Source organism: Carcharodon carcharias, chromosome 7 (assembly GCF_017639515.1).
Source record: "Carcharodon carcharias isolate sCarCar2 chromosome 7, sCarCar2.pri, whole genome shotgun sequence".
In the NCBI taxonomy this organism is placed as follows: domain Eukaryota; kingdom Metazoa; phylum Chordata; class Chondrichthyes; order Lamniformes; family Lamnidae; genus Carcharodon; species Carcharodon carcharias.
In genome coordinates this window covers 54,298,175-54,316,679 of record NC_054473.1, presented here as the reverse complement: position 1 = coordinate 54,316,679, position 18,505 = coordinate 54,298,175, and the positions used below count along the sequence as shown (strand labels likewise).

Sequence of the window (18,505 nt, the reverse complement as noted above, 5' to 3'; positions counted from 1 at the left end):
GGAGCTGGCTCCGGTAGTTAATGGTTAAAAGGGTAATTAATCTTTTTCTGCCCTTCTCCGGACTGAATGCTGTAATTGAATTCCTGGGCTGGAGCTGGTCGGAATCAGTTCTGGAACTGTGAATTTTTTAGCTGAAGGTTACTTTATATACACAGTATTAAATTCAGTGTTAATTCCCTCACTTTGAGAACTTTGTGCTTAACTGAATCACATTTTGTTAACACAGACAATTTCCAGGAGAGTGCATCAAAAAGTACTGATTGGCAGCACCATTTGTGCCTGGACTACAGCACATTTGAAAAGAAAGGCACTAGTTACATTTTGAAACAGGATGGATTCATTCTATTTCAAGGTCATCAATTACAGTAGACATGCAGCTAAATATTCTTAACAAAATGACTATGCCATAAGTAAAAGATGCATAATACTAATCTGACTTTTTTCCTATAGTGTAGCTGGTTAGCTAATGGCTGAGTTCTCTGTTTTGGGTGGAGTTTCAGTTCTGTTATGGGAGGAGTTGAAAATGCTGTTTTAAATCTGGTTGGTTTTCAGAAAATTACCTCATTTCCTCCCGAGATTTCCAAAACAGATTCACAGCTGAGAGAAGGCTTCAAGCCAAAGGCTATGCACGTTCTGTTAAATAATCTCTGTGCAGCTTTCTTCAGGGAAACCTGGGGTGTTGGCATGGACAACAGTTTATTATTTTTTTCCAGTCAGTTCAGGAAATCCAAATCCGGAGAGGGACAGAGAAAGATTAATTACCCTTTTAACTATTAACTACCAGGACCAGCTCCAGCCCATGAACATGGTGGGGTCTGCCAGCAATTAATGTCTGAACTATGCAACAGATTTGGGATATAAAGTATTTAGGTGTAGAAGTCTGTGGTGCAGTCATTAATTGGCTACTGTGTTAGGAGAGCCTATAGCATGTGTTGTGTTTGTGAATGGTGAGCAGCAACTAGCCCAAAATTGACACCAAGTATCACATCTTAGCTTTCTAAGTAATTAGTTACTAGCTGAATAAGTCTGGAAGAACGTAATGTTCAGTTCTAGCTTTTATGACATTTCACTACTAGTCTTGAAGTTACATTTATTTCAAAATTTATTTTCCTTATGTGGGACTTCAGCGAATGTTTGAAATGTTGACAGAACATCTAAAATGATTTTCAAAAAATATCTGCCTACTGTGTGTGCCTGTCAAAGAGATAGCAAATTGCATAATCAATTTTCCTTTGAAGCCAGTTTTGCTTCAGCGTTATTCAGATCATGAATTTTTTGACAGCCGGCAGGAAGTTAGGAAGCGAGCAGAGAATTCAATTACGGCATTTACTGGCAGTTGGTGAGGTTATAATAGAGTTTTGTCTGAGTTGTTAGGTTAAGACTGGACGGTACAGGAGTTTTTCATCAGAGCTCTGCCACGAAAACCATTGGCCTGGCTTCAAGCAGCACTGGGGCATGCCTTGGAGTCTGCCCAGGAAGTGCACTGAAAGGAGAGTTTGTTTAGAATCTGACCTGGTTCTTTATAGCTCCCTGCCCTTTGCATAGTGCAAGAGAATAAGTTGATGTAACTCTGCTGCTGAACAAGCCAACAGTTTTCTTAACCTAGTTTTAGCTAATTAACTGTCTCTAACTTTGAAAGGGGATATTTTTAAAAATGGCTTCAACCTTCATGTGTGGAATGGAAGATCTGCTGTTTAATGGCAGCCGGTTTGTATGGAACTTAACAATCACAACTTTGAGGAGGTGGTATACAGAAAGGCTGAGGGCTTGTCAGCAAATGCTAAGGACGTGGTGTGGCTTGCGTGATGTTTACCAGGTAAAATAATAGACCACGTTCTACTGCAAGTAAATGTGTTTTCAGATTGTTAATAAGATGTTGTCTGCCACATTGTTTTTCTTTTAACATAATTTTTGTCTTTGTGTAAAACCGTTGCAACTTTTTAAAAATGTGTTTGCTGAGTCAATAATGACATATTTCCATCTGATTAAAATGAGTAATTTAGTTTAATCTTTTAGGGTTTAAAGGTTAATAATAATTAAGAGCGATCATCCATTCAGCTGTTACATAAAAGCTTTACATTAAAATGCTCAGGGGATAATAAAAACTGAGGTGAAGGGAACGACAGCTATGTCCAGGAGACTTCAAATATGACAAACCATACTTAGATCTTCTGAAATCTTTGATCTAAAACCTGAACTGCACCATAATATTAAGTGAAAATAATAATTTTCTTGTACTTTAGCTACAGCTGAACTTAATTGTGGATCATATTTACAGGAGGACTAAAACTGTTAAATCATACCCTGAGTAAAACACTTTCAATTATAGGTTATGAACCGTGCAAGTTGTACCATAATAAAAAGACATAGTGAGTAGAAGAATATTTATCAAATGGTTTTTCAGGGTCAGGTTGCTGAAATGTACTCACAGTAATGCCACTGACACATACGATGGGTGTTGGAAATTACTTTAGAAGGCTGTTTCTAATTGTCATGTGTTACGACTGGTCCCCAGTCAAGGTTCTCCCAATTTGGGCCACTGGATAGTGATCAGGGGCAGGAACCCTGAAACCCTTTCCTCTCCCTAGGAGTGTCCACCTGGACTGCCATCCTGGCTGAAGTCAGTTAACTTGTTCCTGGAATTTCCTGATCTGTGTGCTTCGGAATTATATTGGGTTAAACACTAAATGATCCAGTGAGATTGATCTGTCGCATTAATCTGCAGTAAATGGCTTTGCATTTCTCATTGTAGGTATGACATCTTGTTAGCGATCCTCTTAAAGGGCAGGTGGCTTATGAGTTCAATCAACAAAGCTGTCGAAAGCAACAAAGAACTCTTATTAACTCAGTGCCAATTTCTTCTCAGAGTTTGGTCATGAAGTTTTACATCATTTGAAGTTGAAATAAAGCAAGCTAAAATGTGACTTGTATATTGGAGTGTATTTATATATTTACCTTGCTTGTGGCCAATTTTCCGCATGTTTATTAACAAAAAGGGGATTCACGGACAAAAAGGCAATCCCGATGAATAAAAAATTACATCTAGATGATGTTAATCCTCAATAAACCGTATGAATTGCTACAGCCATAATGATGAAAGAGAGGCAAAGATTTGTTCAGGGCACATGTTAAAAGAAGCTTTGAATGAAAGCATACCACATAATCCCCAGAGAAACGGAAAGAAGAGTTGGGAGAGGTAAATGATAGCATTTATAGCCAAATGTTTTCTGAGTCATACTGGGCTATTTGCAGTGAATGGGAGCTTCACACATCCCGATTCTATATGAATGATGCAGAATCTTTGCCAGCTCTAAGTTCAGACTGTGTGTACTACATCCTTGCAATGCTGTTCAATTCTCTAATGCAGTATAAGTACTGCCTGGTTCTATAACATTCTGATTTATTGGAGTGTGGTGAATGCAGTTCAGGTAATAGGACCATTGTCAGCTCACCTCAGCCTATTGTAGTGCTGCGACATGAGCATAAGGCATAGGAGACAAAGTCAGCCATTCGGCCCATCGAGTCTGCTCTGCCATTCAATGAGATCATGGCTGACATGATAATCCTCAACTCCACTTTCCTGCCTTCCCCATAACCTTTGATTCCTTTACAGATTAAAAATCTGTCTATCTCAGCCTTGAATATACTTAACGACCCAGCCTCTACTATCCTCTGCGGTAAAGAATTCCACAGATTCACTACCCTCTGAGAGAAGAAATTCTTCCTCATCTCTGTTTTAAATAGGCACCCCTTTACTCTGAGGTTATGCCCTTTGGTCCAGACTCTCCTACAAGGGAAAACAACCTCCCAGCACCTACCCTGTCAAGCCCCCTAAGAATCTTATATGTTTCAATAAGGTCACCTCTCATTCTTCTAAACTCCAGTGAGTGCAGGCCCAACTTACTCAACCTCTTCTCATAAGAAAATCCCTCCATACCCGGGATCAACCTAGTGAACCTTCTCTGGACTGCCTCCAATGCCATTATATCTTTCCTTAGATGAGGGGACCAAAATTGTTAACAGTATTCTAGGTGTGGTCTAACTAGTGCATTGTATAGTTTTAGCAAGACCTCCCTATTTTTATACTCCATTCCCTTTGAAATAAAGGCCAACATTCCATTTGCCTTCCCTATTACCTGTTGAACTTGTATACTAGCTTTTTGTGTTTCATGCACGAAGACACCCAAATCCCCCTGTGCTGCAGCATTCTGCAGTCTTTCTCCATTTAAATAATATTCAACTCTTCTATTCTCCCTGGCAGAACGCTTAACTCCACATTATATTCTCCACATTATATTCCATCTGCCAAGCTTTTTCCCACTCACTTAACTTGTCTATATTCCTCTGTAGACTTTGTGTCATCCTCAGCACTTGCCTTCCCACCTATTTTTGTGTCATCCGCAAACTTGGAGATAGTACATCATTTCCCTCATCCAAGTCATTAATATATATTGTAAATAATTGTGGCCCCAGCACTGATTCCTGTTGTACTCCACTAGTTAAGGTTGCCATCCTGAAAATTCCCCCCTTATCCCAATTCTCTGTCTTCCAATAGTTAGCCAATCCTCTATCCATGGTAATATACTACCCCCAACACCAGGGGCCCTTAACTTATTAAGTAGCCTTATGTGCGGTCCCTTATCGAACACCTTTTGGAAATCCAAAAATATTATATCTACTGGTTCCACTTTATCTATCCTGCTTGTTACATCCTCAAAGAATTCTAATAAATTTGTCAGGCATGATTTCCCCTTCATGAAGCCATGCTGACTCTGCTTGATTATATTATGCATTTCCAAAAGCTGTGCTATTACATTCTTTCTAATAGACTCTAACATTTTCCCAATGATGGATGTTAAGCTAGCTGGCCTATAGTTACCTGTTTTTTGTCTCCTTCCCTTTTTTGAATAAGGGTGTGACATTGGCAGTTGTCCAGTCATCTGGGATTTTTTTCCAGAATCTAAGGATTCTTGGAAGATTACTACCAATGCATCCACTATCTCTGCAGCTACTTCCTTTTAATATCCTAGGATGCAACCCATCAGGTCCAAGGGACTTATCGGCCTTTACCCCATTAGTTTCCCTAGTACTTTTTCTCTAGTGATAGTTATTGTATTTATTTCCTTCCCCCTTTTGCCCCTTGATTATTTAGTATTTTTGGAATGCTATTAGTGTATTTTACCATGAAAACTGATGCAAAGTGTGTATTCACCTCCTCTGCCATTTCCTGGTTCCCCATTATTATTTCCCTAGCCTCATTCTCTTAGGGGCCTATGTATACTTTGGCCTCTCTCTTCCTTTTTATATATTTAAGGAAACTCTTACTGTCCATTTTTATATTACTTGCTAGTTTACCCTCAAAGTTTATTTTCTCCCTCTTTATTATTTTTTGGTCATCTTCTGTTGGTTTTTAAAACTTTCCAAATCCTCTGGCTTACCACTAATCTTTGCCACATTGTATGTTTTTTCTTTCAATTTGACACACTCCTTAACTTCCTTGGTTAACCATGGTTGGTTTATCCTCTTACTAGAATCCTTCTTCCTCACTGGGGTATATCTTTGTTGTGAGTCATGAACTATTTTCTTAAACGTCTGCCATTGTTCAATAACTGTCTTTTCTGCTAAACTCCTTTCCCAGTCCACTCCAGCCAACTCTGCCCTCATTCCTTTGTAATTACCCATATTTAAGTTTAGCACAGTTGTTTCTGACCCAAGCTTCTCACACTCGAGCTGAATGCTGATTCTATCATTTTATGTTCCCTGTTATCTAGGGGATCTTTTACTCTGAGATCATTTATTAAACCTGCCTCATTACACATTACTAGATCCAAAATAGCATTGGATGGATCCACAACATATTGTTCTAGGAAACTGTCCTGAGCACACACTATGAATTCCTGCTCGGGGCTACCTCTGCCAATTTGATTTTTCCAATCTACATGAAGATAAATTCACCCATGATTAAGGTACCGCCTTTTTTACATGCCCTCATTATGTCCTGATTTATTCTCTGCCCTCCCAAGTGGCTGCAACATGGTTTATAACAGACTGCTGACAATCACTGGTGGAGAATGCAGAGGGCTTGGAGAATGCCCCTATGCAGCTCTGAAGCTTGGGACCCAACTTTGGACAGCATCATCTTGAAGCGGGTAGATCCACCTGATATTGCTGACTGAGGGACAACAGAAAGGGCAGTGACAGAATGGCAGTGACAGGAACAGGAATGCAGTCATCCTGAGAGAAGACAACAAATACATGCTCCATGGAGTCACTGGCACTCCCTGGGGCACCACCTCAGCAACCCTGGTAATCCTTTGGAGAACAGATGCCAGACTGCTGTGAGGGTCTGCATTATCCTTTGGGCACTGGTACCTGCAGCCATGATGGCAGCATGCTGAGCCTGCATGGATCTCACGACTAGTCTGAATTTCCACAACAGCACTGACACTGCCTGTGCTACAATGGAAACAGGCATCAGCCACTAAATGCCGCATCACAGGTGAATTCATAAGTGCTGGCACAGAGTTGGTCACCATCTATGCTGGAAAGGATCAGCTCCAAACTTATGCGAAGCCCAGCACAAAATTGGGGCTGAATATTATGGGATGGTGGGGGGGAAGCGGACAGCTCTCCTCCCACCCCCTGCCCGCAAAGCCGGCATGGAGCTGCACTGCCCTGCTCCACACCAATCTGCCTCGCAGCCATACTGCGGCCGTGCTAAACAAGGGCTGAGTTCAATCCCTTGCTGGGGAGGAGGTTGGCCGGCAGTTCCATTAGTCCCAGCCCAGCAGCACCAAGAACACACTAGTAGCGCTGCCGGGACTGCAAGAGGAGGAGGAGGAAGAAGGCCCATGGATCCTTAGAAACAGTTTAGCCCGGGGTCTTAGGCAGGGAAGGTTTGGGCAGATCAGAGAGGGGGGCGGGGGTGGGTTTAAGGCTGTGGGCAGGAAAGAAGAATTGGCAAAGGGCAGCCCCGAAGATAGAACCCCCACTTCCTTCCCACCCTTTGAAGAGATTATTTTAAAAATGGGGCTTGCCCACTCCTGCCTGACTGCCCATGCCAAATGTTTATGGCATGAGCAGCGTATTTTCAGGGTTAATTGACTTGGTTACAAGCCTAATTAACCTTTGATTTTCTATTTAAATATGATGGGAGGGCTGCAGATTTCGGGCAGCCGCCCACCAACTGCCCCCCAATCCCCCTGTATTATGGGGGATAGCTCAGGGGTAGGTGGGAATGTGATCGGGTGGGCACCTGCCCCCACTGCCAAGAACACGCCTGGCAAAGGCACATAAAATTCAGCCCTTGGGGTCAGTCTCCTCCATGCTCTTTGACGGTGACAAGAGCTCTGTGACAGCTTGCCAATGCACCAACCATCTTTTGTGCATGCCCACCAGCATATTCCCATATACCCCTACAGCAGAACTTGTCTGTGACCTTGCCCTCCAGTGAACTGGCACATGAACTATCCTTTCCCCTTATCCTCATGCCCAGTGACTTACCATATGCTAATCGTGAATCTTTATCACCCTTTAAATATCGCACCATGCCAATATTTGAGCTGGTGGCCATGAATGTCAGTTCAAGTAATGGTGTTTCTACATCAGAGTCTGATCTCACCCTTTTGATGAGGCAGCACTGGCTGGTCAAGTGGCGGATCTTGAGTATTTGAAACGAGAAATGCAAAAGAGGCGGGAGGGGTAGAGTTCAGGAGTGGGTGGATGTAAAGCAAGAGGCCCTCGATCAAGTCATTTGCAGCCTGCACTTCATGCCTGATAGCAGAATGAGGATGTGATGGGCTTTCAAAAGGGGCATACGGTAGGAACATTCCATCATCCTGAATGTTCTCAGCAATGCTGGATGCAACAACCTCAGCAATTGCTGATCCCATGATGGAGAGCACCATCTCCACCAGAGGCCTTCATTGATGCAGGTGTGAGAAGAATGCCAGCAAGTGTGCTGATTGAGCATAGCTTAATGGCTGAAGGGATGGGGAAGCAGCGAGAGGTGGGTATGAGGCTGGCAGCATCGGTACATGTGGGAGGATGAGATACACTACCTGATTATTAGTTATTTAGTCCTGATGAGCGATTGGGTTGTGATGCATTTTGCAACATGAGAGGTTAGTGGGTAGGAGATAGCATGTGAAGATGCATTCACTGACCTTGACCACCCTGTCATTGAACTTTTTCTGCCATGGTAGCCAAATCCTCAGAGATAGACTCTGGGAATTGGCCTCCCTAACCATCTGCTTTCACTCTCTTCTAAGGGTGTGCCATGAAGGCCTCCTGTGAGAACATGACATCTTACCTCCTTTCCACCTCCATCACTAAGGCCTTCAGGGCCACATCAGAAAACCTGGGAGTACTCTTTCTTGCCTGTAGCTCCATTTGCTTAGATTTCCTTCCAGCCAAGCCTTCAAGAGACAGTTATATCAGTTCCTATTGCATGAGTGAAGCTCCCTTTTAAGAGGGGCAGGCTGTCTTTAACAGGCCCAGGTCATCTGGGCATCCTGCTAACTAGGCATGCTGCTGGGCCACCTTTTGAGCATGCAGCCAGTCAGCAGTACGGACCACACTGGGTTGCAAGCTGAAATTATTGAAACGAGCAGACAGCACAAAGCTTGCACGCTGCATGCCTCAACAGGATGGAGCACAGGGTAATCATTCATCGTGATCCCCAAAGCCAACAGCAGGCCTTATCAAATTCTTTCCCCTAAACTTTTTATAAAATTTATGATACTCTAATTCGCTGCACCATTTAATACTTAAAGTTCAAACGGTAAAACACAAACTTCTCATTGTGCATATCATTTTTAATGTTCAACTAGTAGAACCTATCATATTCCTATTTTACACCTGGAAAGTATAAATGCAAATTCAATTATTTGAATTATGCATTTACTAATCATCTTTGAATTTCTTCTTGTGATTAAGTACCAGCTGTAAAAAGCATAATTGATCTGTGATCTATTGTAGCAATTTCTAATTTGTTTTGTATTGTAAAACATTAGGAAATGATCAGTGGTTGTTATTTTCTGAATATGTTTCAGAATTTTCTTCACATTCAGGGAAAGTTATACTTGCTATGATCCCTAAGGGAAGAAGTTTCCCTGAGCTGAGCGCTCCCTGTGTAGGGGGAGGGGGGCATGCCCTGAATCGGGACCTGCGCTCATTCTCGCATGCACGCGAAAGCACAGAAATCTCCCCGAGGCACACTTGTGCCTCAAGGAGATTAGTTCAAGTTTTAAAAAGCTAACTAAAGAAAAGAAAAAAATTTAAGACATGTCCCCTCATGTGACAGTGCCACATGAGCTGGGACATGTAAATGAATTTTTATAAAAATTTTTATTCAATTTATAAACATTTCATGAAACCTCATGCCGTCCGTGGATGAGGTTCCATAAAAAATGCAAAGGCCTCCTGGGCTCTTCACCTGCCTGCCAACCTTAAGGTTGGACGGGCAGCTCAGTTTCTTGGTTTAATTAGTTTTTAAATGGCTTTAATAGGCCTTTGACAGTTCAGCGGGTGCACAGAAAATCTAAATGATGCGCGGTGACATCGGGATGCACACCCGACGTCATCCTGCATCAATTTATGCCTTGGCAAGCGGGCCCTGCCCCCGTTTACCGAGCCTAAAATTCTGCCCTAGGTTTTCACCATCTTTCAACTGCATACTATTACACCATGGTTAATGGATATGATATTGTTACATGAACTGAAAGAAAGACATCATTGATAATATCTACAGCTCCTTTCATTAAGCTCTCAAGATCTATATAACTGTGACTTGCTACTTCTGCCTACCGGGTTTTGAAAGCGTGTTAGACTGTGCCAGAGGTAGTCAGCAATGCAGTAATTTCCTCCTAAACTGGATTACAAAAGGAATGAAAAACGGAACTTTCTTTCCTCCTTCAACATCTGAAATAAAAGATGGAATTATATACAAAATATTCTGCAAACAATCTCGATGTCTTCCCATTAACAAATCCAATTTTATTAATGTTATCAATTCAGCAAAAATAAACTATTGAAAAATACAAGTATGTCAACATCCAAAAGATCATACTATAGATAAAAATAACTTTCACTATTTTTGTGCCCTTTAGAACTAATAGAATCAATCGTGCTATGTGCAGTAATTAGTGAGAAGCTATGTGTTCTATCCAGAGCCATTGTAAGATATATATGATTTCATTTTATGCAGAGGGTCCCTCTGATTTTTGAATACGAATAAGTATTTTGATAACTTAAATCACTCCTGCAAAGTGGGGTTGTAACAGATTAACCTGAAAAAGAATTGCAGACAGTTTCTGCCAATAAAATATAAATTGGCAGCAGTCTGATAGAACAGAATGGTCTTTTCTTGTTCAGTGTATTTCTACACACCTAAAAGTAGTCAAAAATCTTTTCATCCTCAGGAATCTTGGTTGAATGTATTTTTGCATTCTTTCCAATCCTGACTTTCTAAACCGACTTTTCACATTTTTATTTTATCATAATGGAATAATAACTGCATCTGTTTTGTTAATCACATGGAATTTCCTGTGTATGCTCTGGGATAAGTTAATTTGTCTTTAATTGTTTAGGTCAGCATTGGTAATATATTGGGCTACTGAATTAATTCTCAATCTAATATTGTTTTTGCATGACCGCATACATCAGGGTCTCTGTTCTTGTGAATCCAATTTACACACAGCACATGATGCTCTAAGGCACATATGTAACTGATCAGCAAATCAAGCCATCTTTGATGTGCTGCTGCCTTATTGCATTAAAGACAGGATGAATGCTGAATGTGGTCAATGTGTTACACTTAAATAAATGCAGCCGGTCAGTTTGCATCACGGATATCTTTTAGCTTATAGATTTATGAAACTGTGTAAGTTCACCTTGGTCAACATACTCAGTCTACATTTATAATCTCAATAAATTCAGCTCTATTTGTACGGCAGCTTAAATTTGGACTGGTTGTGTGTAGATTCCAGTAAAATTCCCATGTAAAGACAATGGAGCTTTTACTTAAAACCAAGATGAGAGCAAGTCACTCCTCCCTCAAAATACCACTTTAAAGCTGTCATAGCTACTATTTTGATTTTTCAATTATCATGTAAATGAATTAATTATTTAAATAACCATATTAAATTCTGATCAATTCATGTCAATGTGTTCAATACCATTTGATATTAGCTGTCATCAGAAGGTGGTTTTACTTACATCACATTGAGCCATTGAGCAATGATTTCATGCTAATATTTGTACCTCTGTGCCATTTTGGTTCATTGTATACAGTATATATGGCACAGTGTGTTAATTAGTGACATAGATTGTAGACAACTCTGAAGTTCACTTCACACCAGGAAATGACATTGATGCTGCGTGCACTGCAGTGTCATTATTGGTTGGTTTTGGCTATACCACCAGAATCTTGGAGGGAGTTACCTAACTCCGGTCGAACGCAGTGTGTAGATGCTTGGTGTATGAGTTACGTGAGAAGTGTAGTCAGCTCATTAACCCCAGAAGACATTACAGTAGTCCAAACATGGACAAATTCCAGTGATGAGGTGAGTGACTGTGCTTGACATCAAGGCAACATTTCACTGAATATATCATCAAAGAGTTCTCGAACTCTCATAAGACTGAAAGCAATGGAAATCAGAGGAAAGCTCTATATTGCCTGGAGTCATATCTGGCACAAAGAAAGATGATTGTGGTTATTGGAGGTCAATCATTTCAGTTTCAGGGCATCACTGCAGGAGATCTTCAGGGTAGTGCCCTAGGCCCAACCTGCTTCATCAATGATCTTCCCCTCATTATAAGAGCAATTGGGGATGTTCACTGATGAGGGCACAGGTTCAGTTCTATTTGAGACTCCAGAGATAATAAGTCATTCATTCTACAAGCAGCAAGACCTGGACAACATTCAGGCTTGGGCTGACAAGTGGCAAGTAACATTTGTACCAACCGGCAATGAGCATCTCCAGCAGGGGAAAGTCTAACCACCTCCCCTTGATATTCACTGGTATGATTGATGAATCCCCCATCATCAACATATTGAGGTCACCATTGACCAAAAACATACCTGGAATTGTGTGATCTGCCTAAAGGCTTGTTTCTCCACACTTCACAGCCTTGCGCTTTCCTCTTCAGCTGCTAGTATGAGCCTCCCATTTTCAATTCGAGTTGTCTAAAACATCATCATTCTCTTTTTTCCTCTCAACCTATATCCCTCTGATCTTCCTTCAATCACCTCCTTTGCAAGCTCTCATGATTTAGAATATGGCCAATCCAACCTTGTATTATGATCTGGTTAGGGATCAATAACTGAAAGCAGACAAAATTTGAAATCCCAGCTATTTAGCAAGGGAATAAAGCCACAACATTCCATGGTTTAAAAGAAACAGAAGATTTTTTGCTATACAGAGTCAACAAAGCAAACATTCAATTCCATCTATCCTATACCATAACATCCAGAATGAATGAACATGAGTTAAACATGAATAAACCAGCAAACTATGGTTGAACATATACTATAAATGGGAGACACAACCAAAACAGATCCCATGAATTTTCTCAGCAGCCCACCCCGACATCCGTGATCACCATGAATTACAAAACTTCTTTGAAAGAAGATATAGATACAGAAATTATTAGCTAACTATATGGAAAGGGGGTAATATATGGCTGTAGGCATCAAAAGAGATCGAGACATATTTAACTCAAAACAGAGACCTGTTTTAAAACACAGAGACATGACCACTGGAAAATGCCTCAACTCATCTATTTTCACAAAAGAAATGCAAAATACTGTAATAGTTCTGCATAGCTTGTAGTCATATGATAATCAGAACACCTAAGTAACAGACACGATTGTAAAGAATATAAATGTATAAAATGAACTACGATCAGAGAGGCAGTCTCTCCATGAGCTGTGTCTCCTGTGTGCACACTTGTAATAAAGCCATTGTCTTGTTTGGACCTCCACTGCCTCCATCTGTAGTGTCGCTGGAAAACTTCATCTTCAAACTCTGTCTTTCTCACGAGGGATTTCCGCTCCTCTCCTGTAAGGATTTATCCTTGGCTTTCCCTTCAATAGCAGCTCAAACTCAGCCTGGAGGCCCTTCTGCTTCTTCTGCCTGCAATGAGTTGTCAGGCAACAAGACTCAAACTGAGAATGCCCCAACAACAGTTCAATTTCTTCTCCTGACCCTTCATCCCACTGAGTTGGCCAGGTTGCATCCCAGCATCAGTAATCACTGGCATGATCCCAGCTCTCTAGCTGCATTGAGCAGACAACCACTGCTCACAGACTCATCTGTGCTGTAACTCCCAGCTTCACAGAGCAGATAACCACACTTTAGCTGCACTGAGCTGACAAATCCTACTCACGGGCGCTCTCCCCTGCCCCAGATCCCAGATGCGCTGAACCAACAACTGCCATTTAGCCTTGTGCTCCCACTGCTCCTGTGGTCGCTCCAAGACTTGTGCTGCTAACCTTCTAATCTATTCATGTGGGCTAGATTTTTGCGCCCAAAACCCCGATCACCTGAGCAATTTTTCACGCTTTGTCCCCATGACCTGTGGTCAGGTTTCCACGCCATCTCCCCAAGCAGGCTCACTGCTGCCGCTGGCCAAGCCCTTCAGCTTCTTTAAACGGCTGCCAAAAGAAAACCTGGGCCTAAATTTTTTGGTTGTCGGGCACGTGTGATTGGCAGGCCCGGTGCAGATGGGAAATGGGCCACCGGCTGCAAACAGCCCCCGACTGCAATTTCACGCTGGCTAGCCAATTAATGGCCTGCCAGTGCAAAACGCACGCTGAAATGCTCAGTGCTGCTGGGGTAGGGGGTGGGCAGAGGGTGGGCGCCAATGTAACCAAGGGTGCGGGTGAGTTGCCCCAGGGAGCTGCAGACCTCCACAGACTATAGGACACAACAAAAATGCTGCAAAATATGTCCATGCAGCACAATCAAGCACCTGAAAGCATACCTCATTAAAAAAACCAGCACCCAGATATCTTTCTTTATTTTATTTCCCCACGGAGATTTCATCCCGCCCTGGATCGAGGTTTGAGCAAAAATATGAATGCCACCTGGGAGAATGGCCCATCCGCCAACCGTAAATGTGGACGGGCCACATGAAATTGCTGTTAATTGCATCATTAATGGGCTTAATTGCCCACTTAATTGTCAGTAGGCGCGCTTCCGACTGTCACGCGCACCCGCCAAGCGAAATATCATGCTATTTGATGTCAGGACACTTGCCCAATGTCATCTCGCGCTATTATATCTGTTACGGTCGGGCTGCATCCACCCGCAGGACGTAAAACTCTGGCCCTGGAAATGCCGCACGCGTGGCCTGTCTCCATGCTGCGCTCTGCACTTGACCTGGAACTCCGGGATGCAGGAAATTGGAGTCCTCTGCTTCGAAACCATACAAAGTGAATTTTAAATACAGATTCCCTCAAGGTTGCCATTTCTTGAGGACATTCACTAATGATCTTTCCTTTTCCTCCATCCTGGGAACTTCTTAATTGCTTTTGTGTTCTTTCCTACTGACCCACTCCATCCTTCCCCAGAACCACATTTCACAACTCTTTAGTCTTTGGATGTCCACTTTTCTCAAGAGCCACACTTCAGCCCCATACAACAAGACACTCACTATTAAGTCTTGATAAATTTTTTTACGATCTCTGCTCATTTTTATGCTGAGCATTATTTCTGCTTGGAAAATACATTTCTTGCCATTCTATTCCAGCTCTGAGTTCGTTATAACAGTAATCATCTTCTGACAAGATGCTTCCCAGGTACTTAAATTGTGTTATCTGTTCCAGCTGTTAAACATTTATCTTGAGCTCTACTTTCCTATCATTATTCCTCCAAATGTTCATACCTTTCATCTTTTTTTTGTTAAGTTTCATTCCATAAGCTTATCTGGACCAGCCAAATAAATACTGAAGCTACAAGAGCAGGTCAGAGGCTGGAAATTCTGCAGTGAGTAACTGTTTAAACCTGTCCACCGTCTACAAGGCACAAGTCAGCAGTGTGGTGGAATACTCTCCACTTGTCTGGATGAATGAAGCTCCAACAACATTCAAAAAGCTTGACAACAGGACAAAGCATTCTGCTTGATTAGCACCCCATCCACCACCTTAAACATTCACTCCCTCCACCATGGGCGTACTGTGACTGCAATATGTACCATCTACAAGATCTGTTGGAACAATTCAGCAAGCTTATTCAACAGCTCCTTACAAGCTTGCAACACTGACCTCCTAGAAAAACGAGAGAAACACTATCACCTACAAATTCCCTTCTAAGGAGTACTATTCTGATTTGGAAAAAATCACTATTCCTTCAACACCGCTGCATCAAATCCTGGAACTCCCTTCCTAACAGCTCTATCGGTCCACTTACATCAGACGTATTGCAGAAGTGGCTCATCAGCACCTTCTCAAGGGCAATTAAAGATGGGCGATAAGTACTGGCTTTGTCAGAAATGGCCTCATCCCATGAACAAATTTTTACAAACCTACTCAATGGAAGTGATAACTGTTTCTTTTCAAAATACAGTAATAGGCCTAGTGCCACAGTGAATTAAAACCTGAGGTTTAATTTTTCAGTGTCTTTAAGACCATCATTAATGGCTTAGAGAAACAGTTTTGAATGGAATCAACATGGAACCAGAGTCACCTGTACTGAGACACAGTGTAAATTATTCATTTTTGGAGTATGTGTCTGGGGATGATGGATGAAAAAAAGATTCCAAAGCACTTATTCCAATTGTGCAAATCAAATAAACAAATGGGTTGGATTTTGCTTTCAGCAGCAAACACTGTTTCAGCAAACGGCTGTTTGTCGAAGATTTTTGTGCAATTTTGCACTAGAATTTCTATAATTACAGAGCTATTTTAACACTGCATCCTCTGCAGAGCATCAGGGAGCTGTGTGAATAGGGCAAACAACTATATTTCTCCTTAATCAATCAGATTGAGGAATCTTTAATTGACAACACAGGCGGGATTTTCCATACCTATCATGGCAGGACCCACTGCGGGGGATGAGGCAGGCCAGCCAAAAGGCCATTGACTTTAGGCAAGACCGGAAGATCACGACAGCAGGCAGGGCCAGAAAAGCTAGGCCACAGAGTCTGAAACTGGAAGTGTCGGTCAGTCAATAGTTAATTCTATGCCAAATCAGGTACAGAAAGTGAAATAGAGGGAAAGAAAGATGAGATCAAGAGAGAGAGATATGAAAGACAAAAAGAAGAGGTAAATAAAATGTTTACTTTTTTAAATCTCTAAAAGTAATTAAAATCTGATGGAATTAGAGTCCACACTTGTAAAAATTAATTTTCAGTGCCAGGTATGTTGTTTGGTAGTAATTAAGACTTATCATGCAGTTGAAGATTCATTTAGTCTGGAATGGTCAAGCGTTAACTTTTCCTTGTGTGTTTAGCATGTATCTAATCACAGAAGTACAGCAATTTCACGCCACTCCATGTATTTCAATGTCCCATCTCTTGTCGAGATACCAGTATAAGGCAACTTCTGGAGTAGCAGGACAATTTGGACAGCAGCCTACTGATTTCCTCGTTTAACTGCATACATACGGTCACTAGCAGTTGCTGTTCAAAATATACTGTTAGCCTCCCCATTATTTCTGCATCAAAATCCATCCCAATGACTTTTCCAAATCTTATCCAACAATAAAGAGCAATTGAAGGAGTAATTTGACAGGGAAGTATTTAATGAACGGCATGACACTAGGAAGTTCTGAGGCACAAAGGGACCTTGCTGTGTATCCATAGATCTCTGAAGGTGGAGGGGCATGTTAGTGGGGTGGTGAAAAAGGCATATGGGACACTAGCCGTTATCAATCGAGGCATAGATTACAAAAGTAGGGATGTCATGTTGAAGTTGTGTAGAACCTTGATGAGGTCATAGCTGGAGTACTGTGTGCAGTTGTGGTCCCCACATTTTCGGAAGGATGTGATTGCACCGGAGGGGGTGCAGAGGAGATTCACCAGGATATTGCCTGGGATGAAACATTTAAGTTATGAAGAGAGGTTGGATAGATTTGTGTTGTTTTCGTTGGAGCAGAGAAGACTGAGGGGCGACCTGATTGAGGTGTACAAGATAATGAGGGGAGTGGATAGGGAGCAGCTGTTCCCCTTAGTTAAAGGGTCAATCATGAGGGGACACAAGTTCAAGGTGAGGGGCAGGAGGTTTAGGGGGGGACGTGAGGAAAAACATTTTTACCCAGAAGGTGGTGACGGTCTGGAATGCATTGCCTGGGAGGGTGGTGGAGGCAGGTTGCCTCACATCCTTTAAAAAGTACCTGGAAGAGCACTTGGCACATCATAATATTCAAGGCTATGAACCAAGGGCTGGTAAGTGGGATTAGGTAGGTAGGTCAGGTGTTTCTCACGTGCTGGTGCAGACTTGATGGGCCAAAGGCCCTCTTCTGCACTGTGTGATTCTGTGAATAATGAAATAGTCATTAAATATTTTAATATTCAACAGTGACAACCAATGAGGAAAAGTCGCTTAAATCTCTAGGGCATCTATTTGCTATCATGCAAGCAGAAAAAAAGTACCAAATTAAGTGATGTGATGCACTGAGTACAGCATCACATTATCATTTTCTGTGCAGAACTAAAATTATGGTACAGCACTGTGGTGCTTTAATCAATGAGAGATGACTAGACAGTTTGTTAAATTTTATTTCATTTTGCTGTTCCATATAGGTCCTCATCAATATTCTTAGGGTCAGTCACCAGGAATATCCATCTTTCCGGCTGTTAGACTTAGTGAATGTGGCAAGTTAACTTTGGTTTTCCTACCAGTTATGGTAGGAAATAGATATCAAAAACATAGTAGCACAGTCATATTAATGTAGTTTATGAGTGAGGGAAGAACAAAATATTTCCAAGGGCAGCTAGCAATCAGTGGGTGTCCTGAACCTCATCTATGTTGTAAATAAAATGCAGTGCACAAGTTGGACCGCTAATTGAATACTGGTCAGGAAAAGGAGTTAATTGGACACAGCAAAGTAAAGAAGCTGTGAGAACAAATTGAATTTAGTTTTGATTCATTCTTTTCCAAATCAAATGCAACCCTGGAGTGTAGCTTTGGGTTTCAGCCAAGCATCTGTAAGGTTTGTTGCTTTAAAATTAATGGTTATCCTGTGAATTTGCTCTCAAGAAGTAAGATGGTATATGGTTTTCATGACAGGAACTTTATACTATGTAATTGACAATATGTTATTCTATTGCCCTTTAAGTACAGAAAGTCTGAACATGAATTCAATCAAATGTAATTACTCTTTGATGAGCAAGGTCTGCAGACTGCAAGATACTGTAATGAATACCGATAACTTTAAGACTTTGTTTGCTTTCAAAACTGTGTTTGTTTTAACCAATCAAATTGGAATGAGGAGAGAAAATGCATTGCTATTTGTCTCTTTCTGTTTGCTTATGTCTCTTTCTCCCTTTCTCTTAATTCCCT

The 18,505-nt window shown here is 41.6% G+C and overlaps 1 protein-coding gene across 1 annotated transcript in view; it reads left to right on the top strand.

The window, feature by feature from the left end:
- Window positions 1–1,654: 1,654 nt before the first annotated feature.
- Window positions 1,655–18,505, top strand: part of LOC121280296 (FERM domain-containing protein 4B-like) — a 247,612-nt gene continuing 230,761 nt past the window's right edge. Inside the window, exon 1 of the mRNA XM_041192139.1 lies at window positions 1,655–1,816. Within this exon, the coding sequence (XP_041048073.1) occupies window positions 1,655–1,816 (162 nt within the window). The remainder of the gene's footprint in view (window positions 1,817–18,505) is intronic.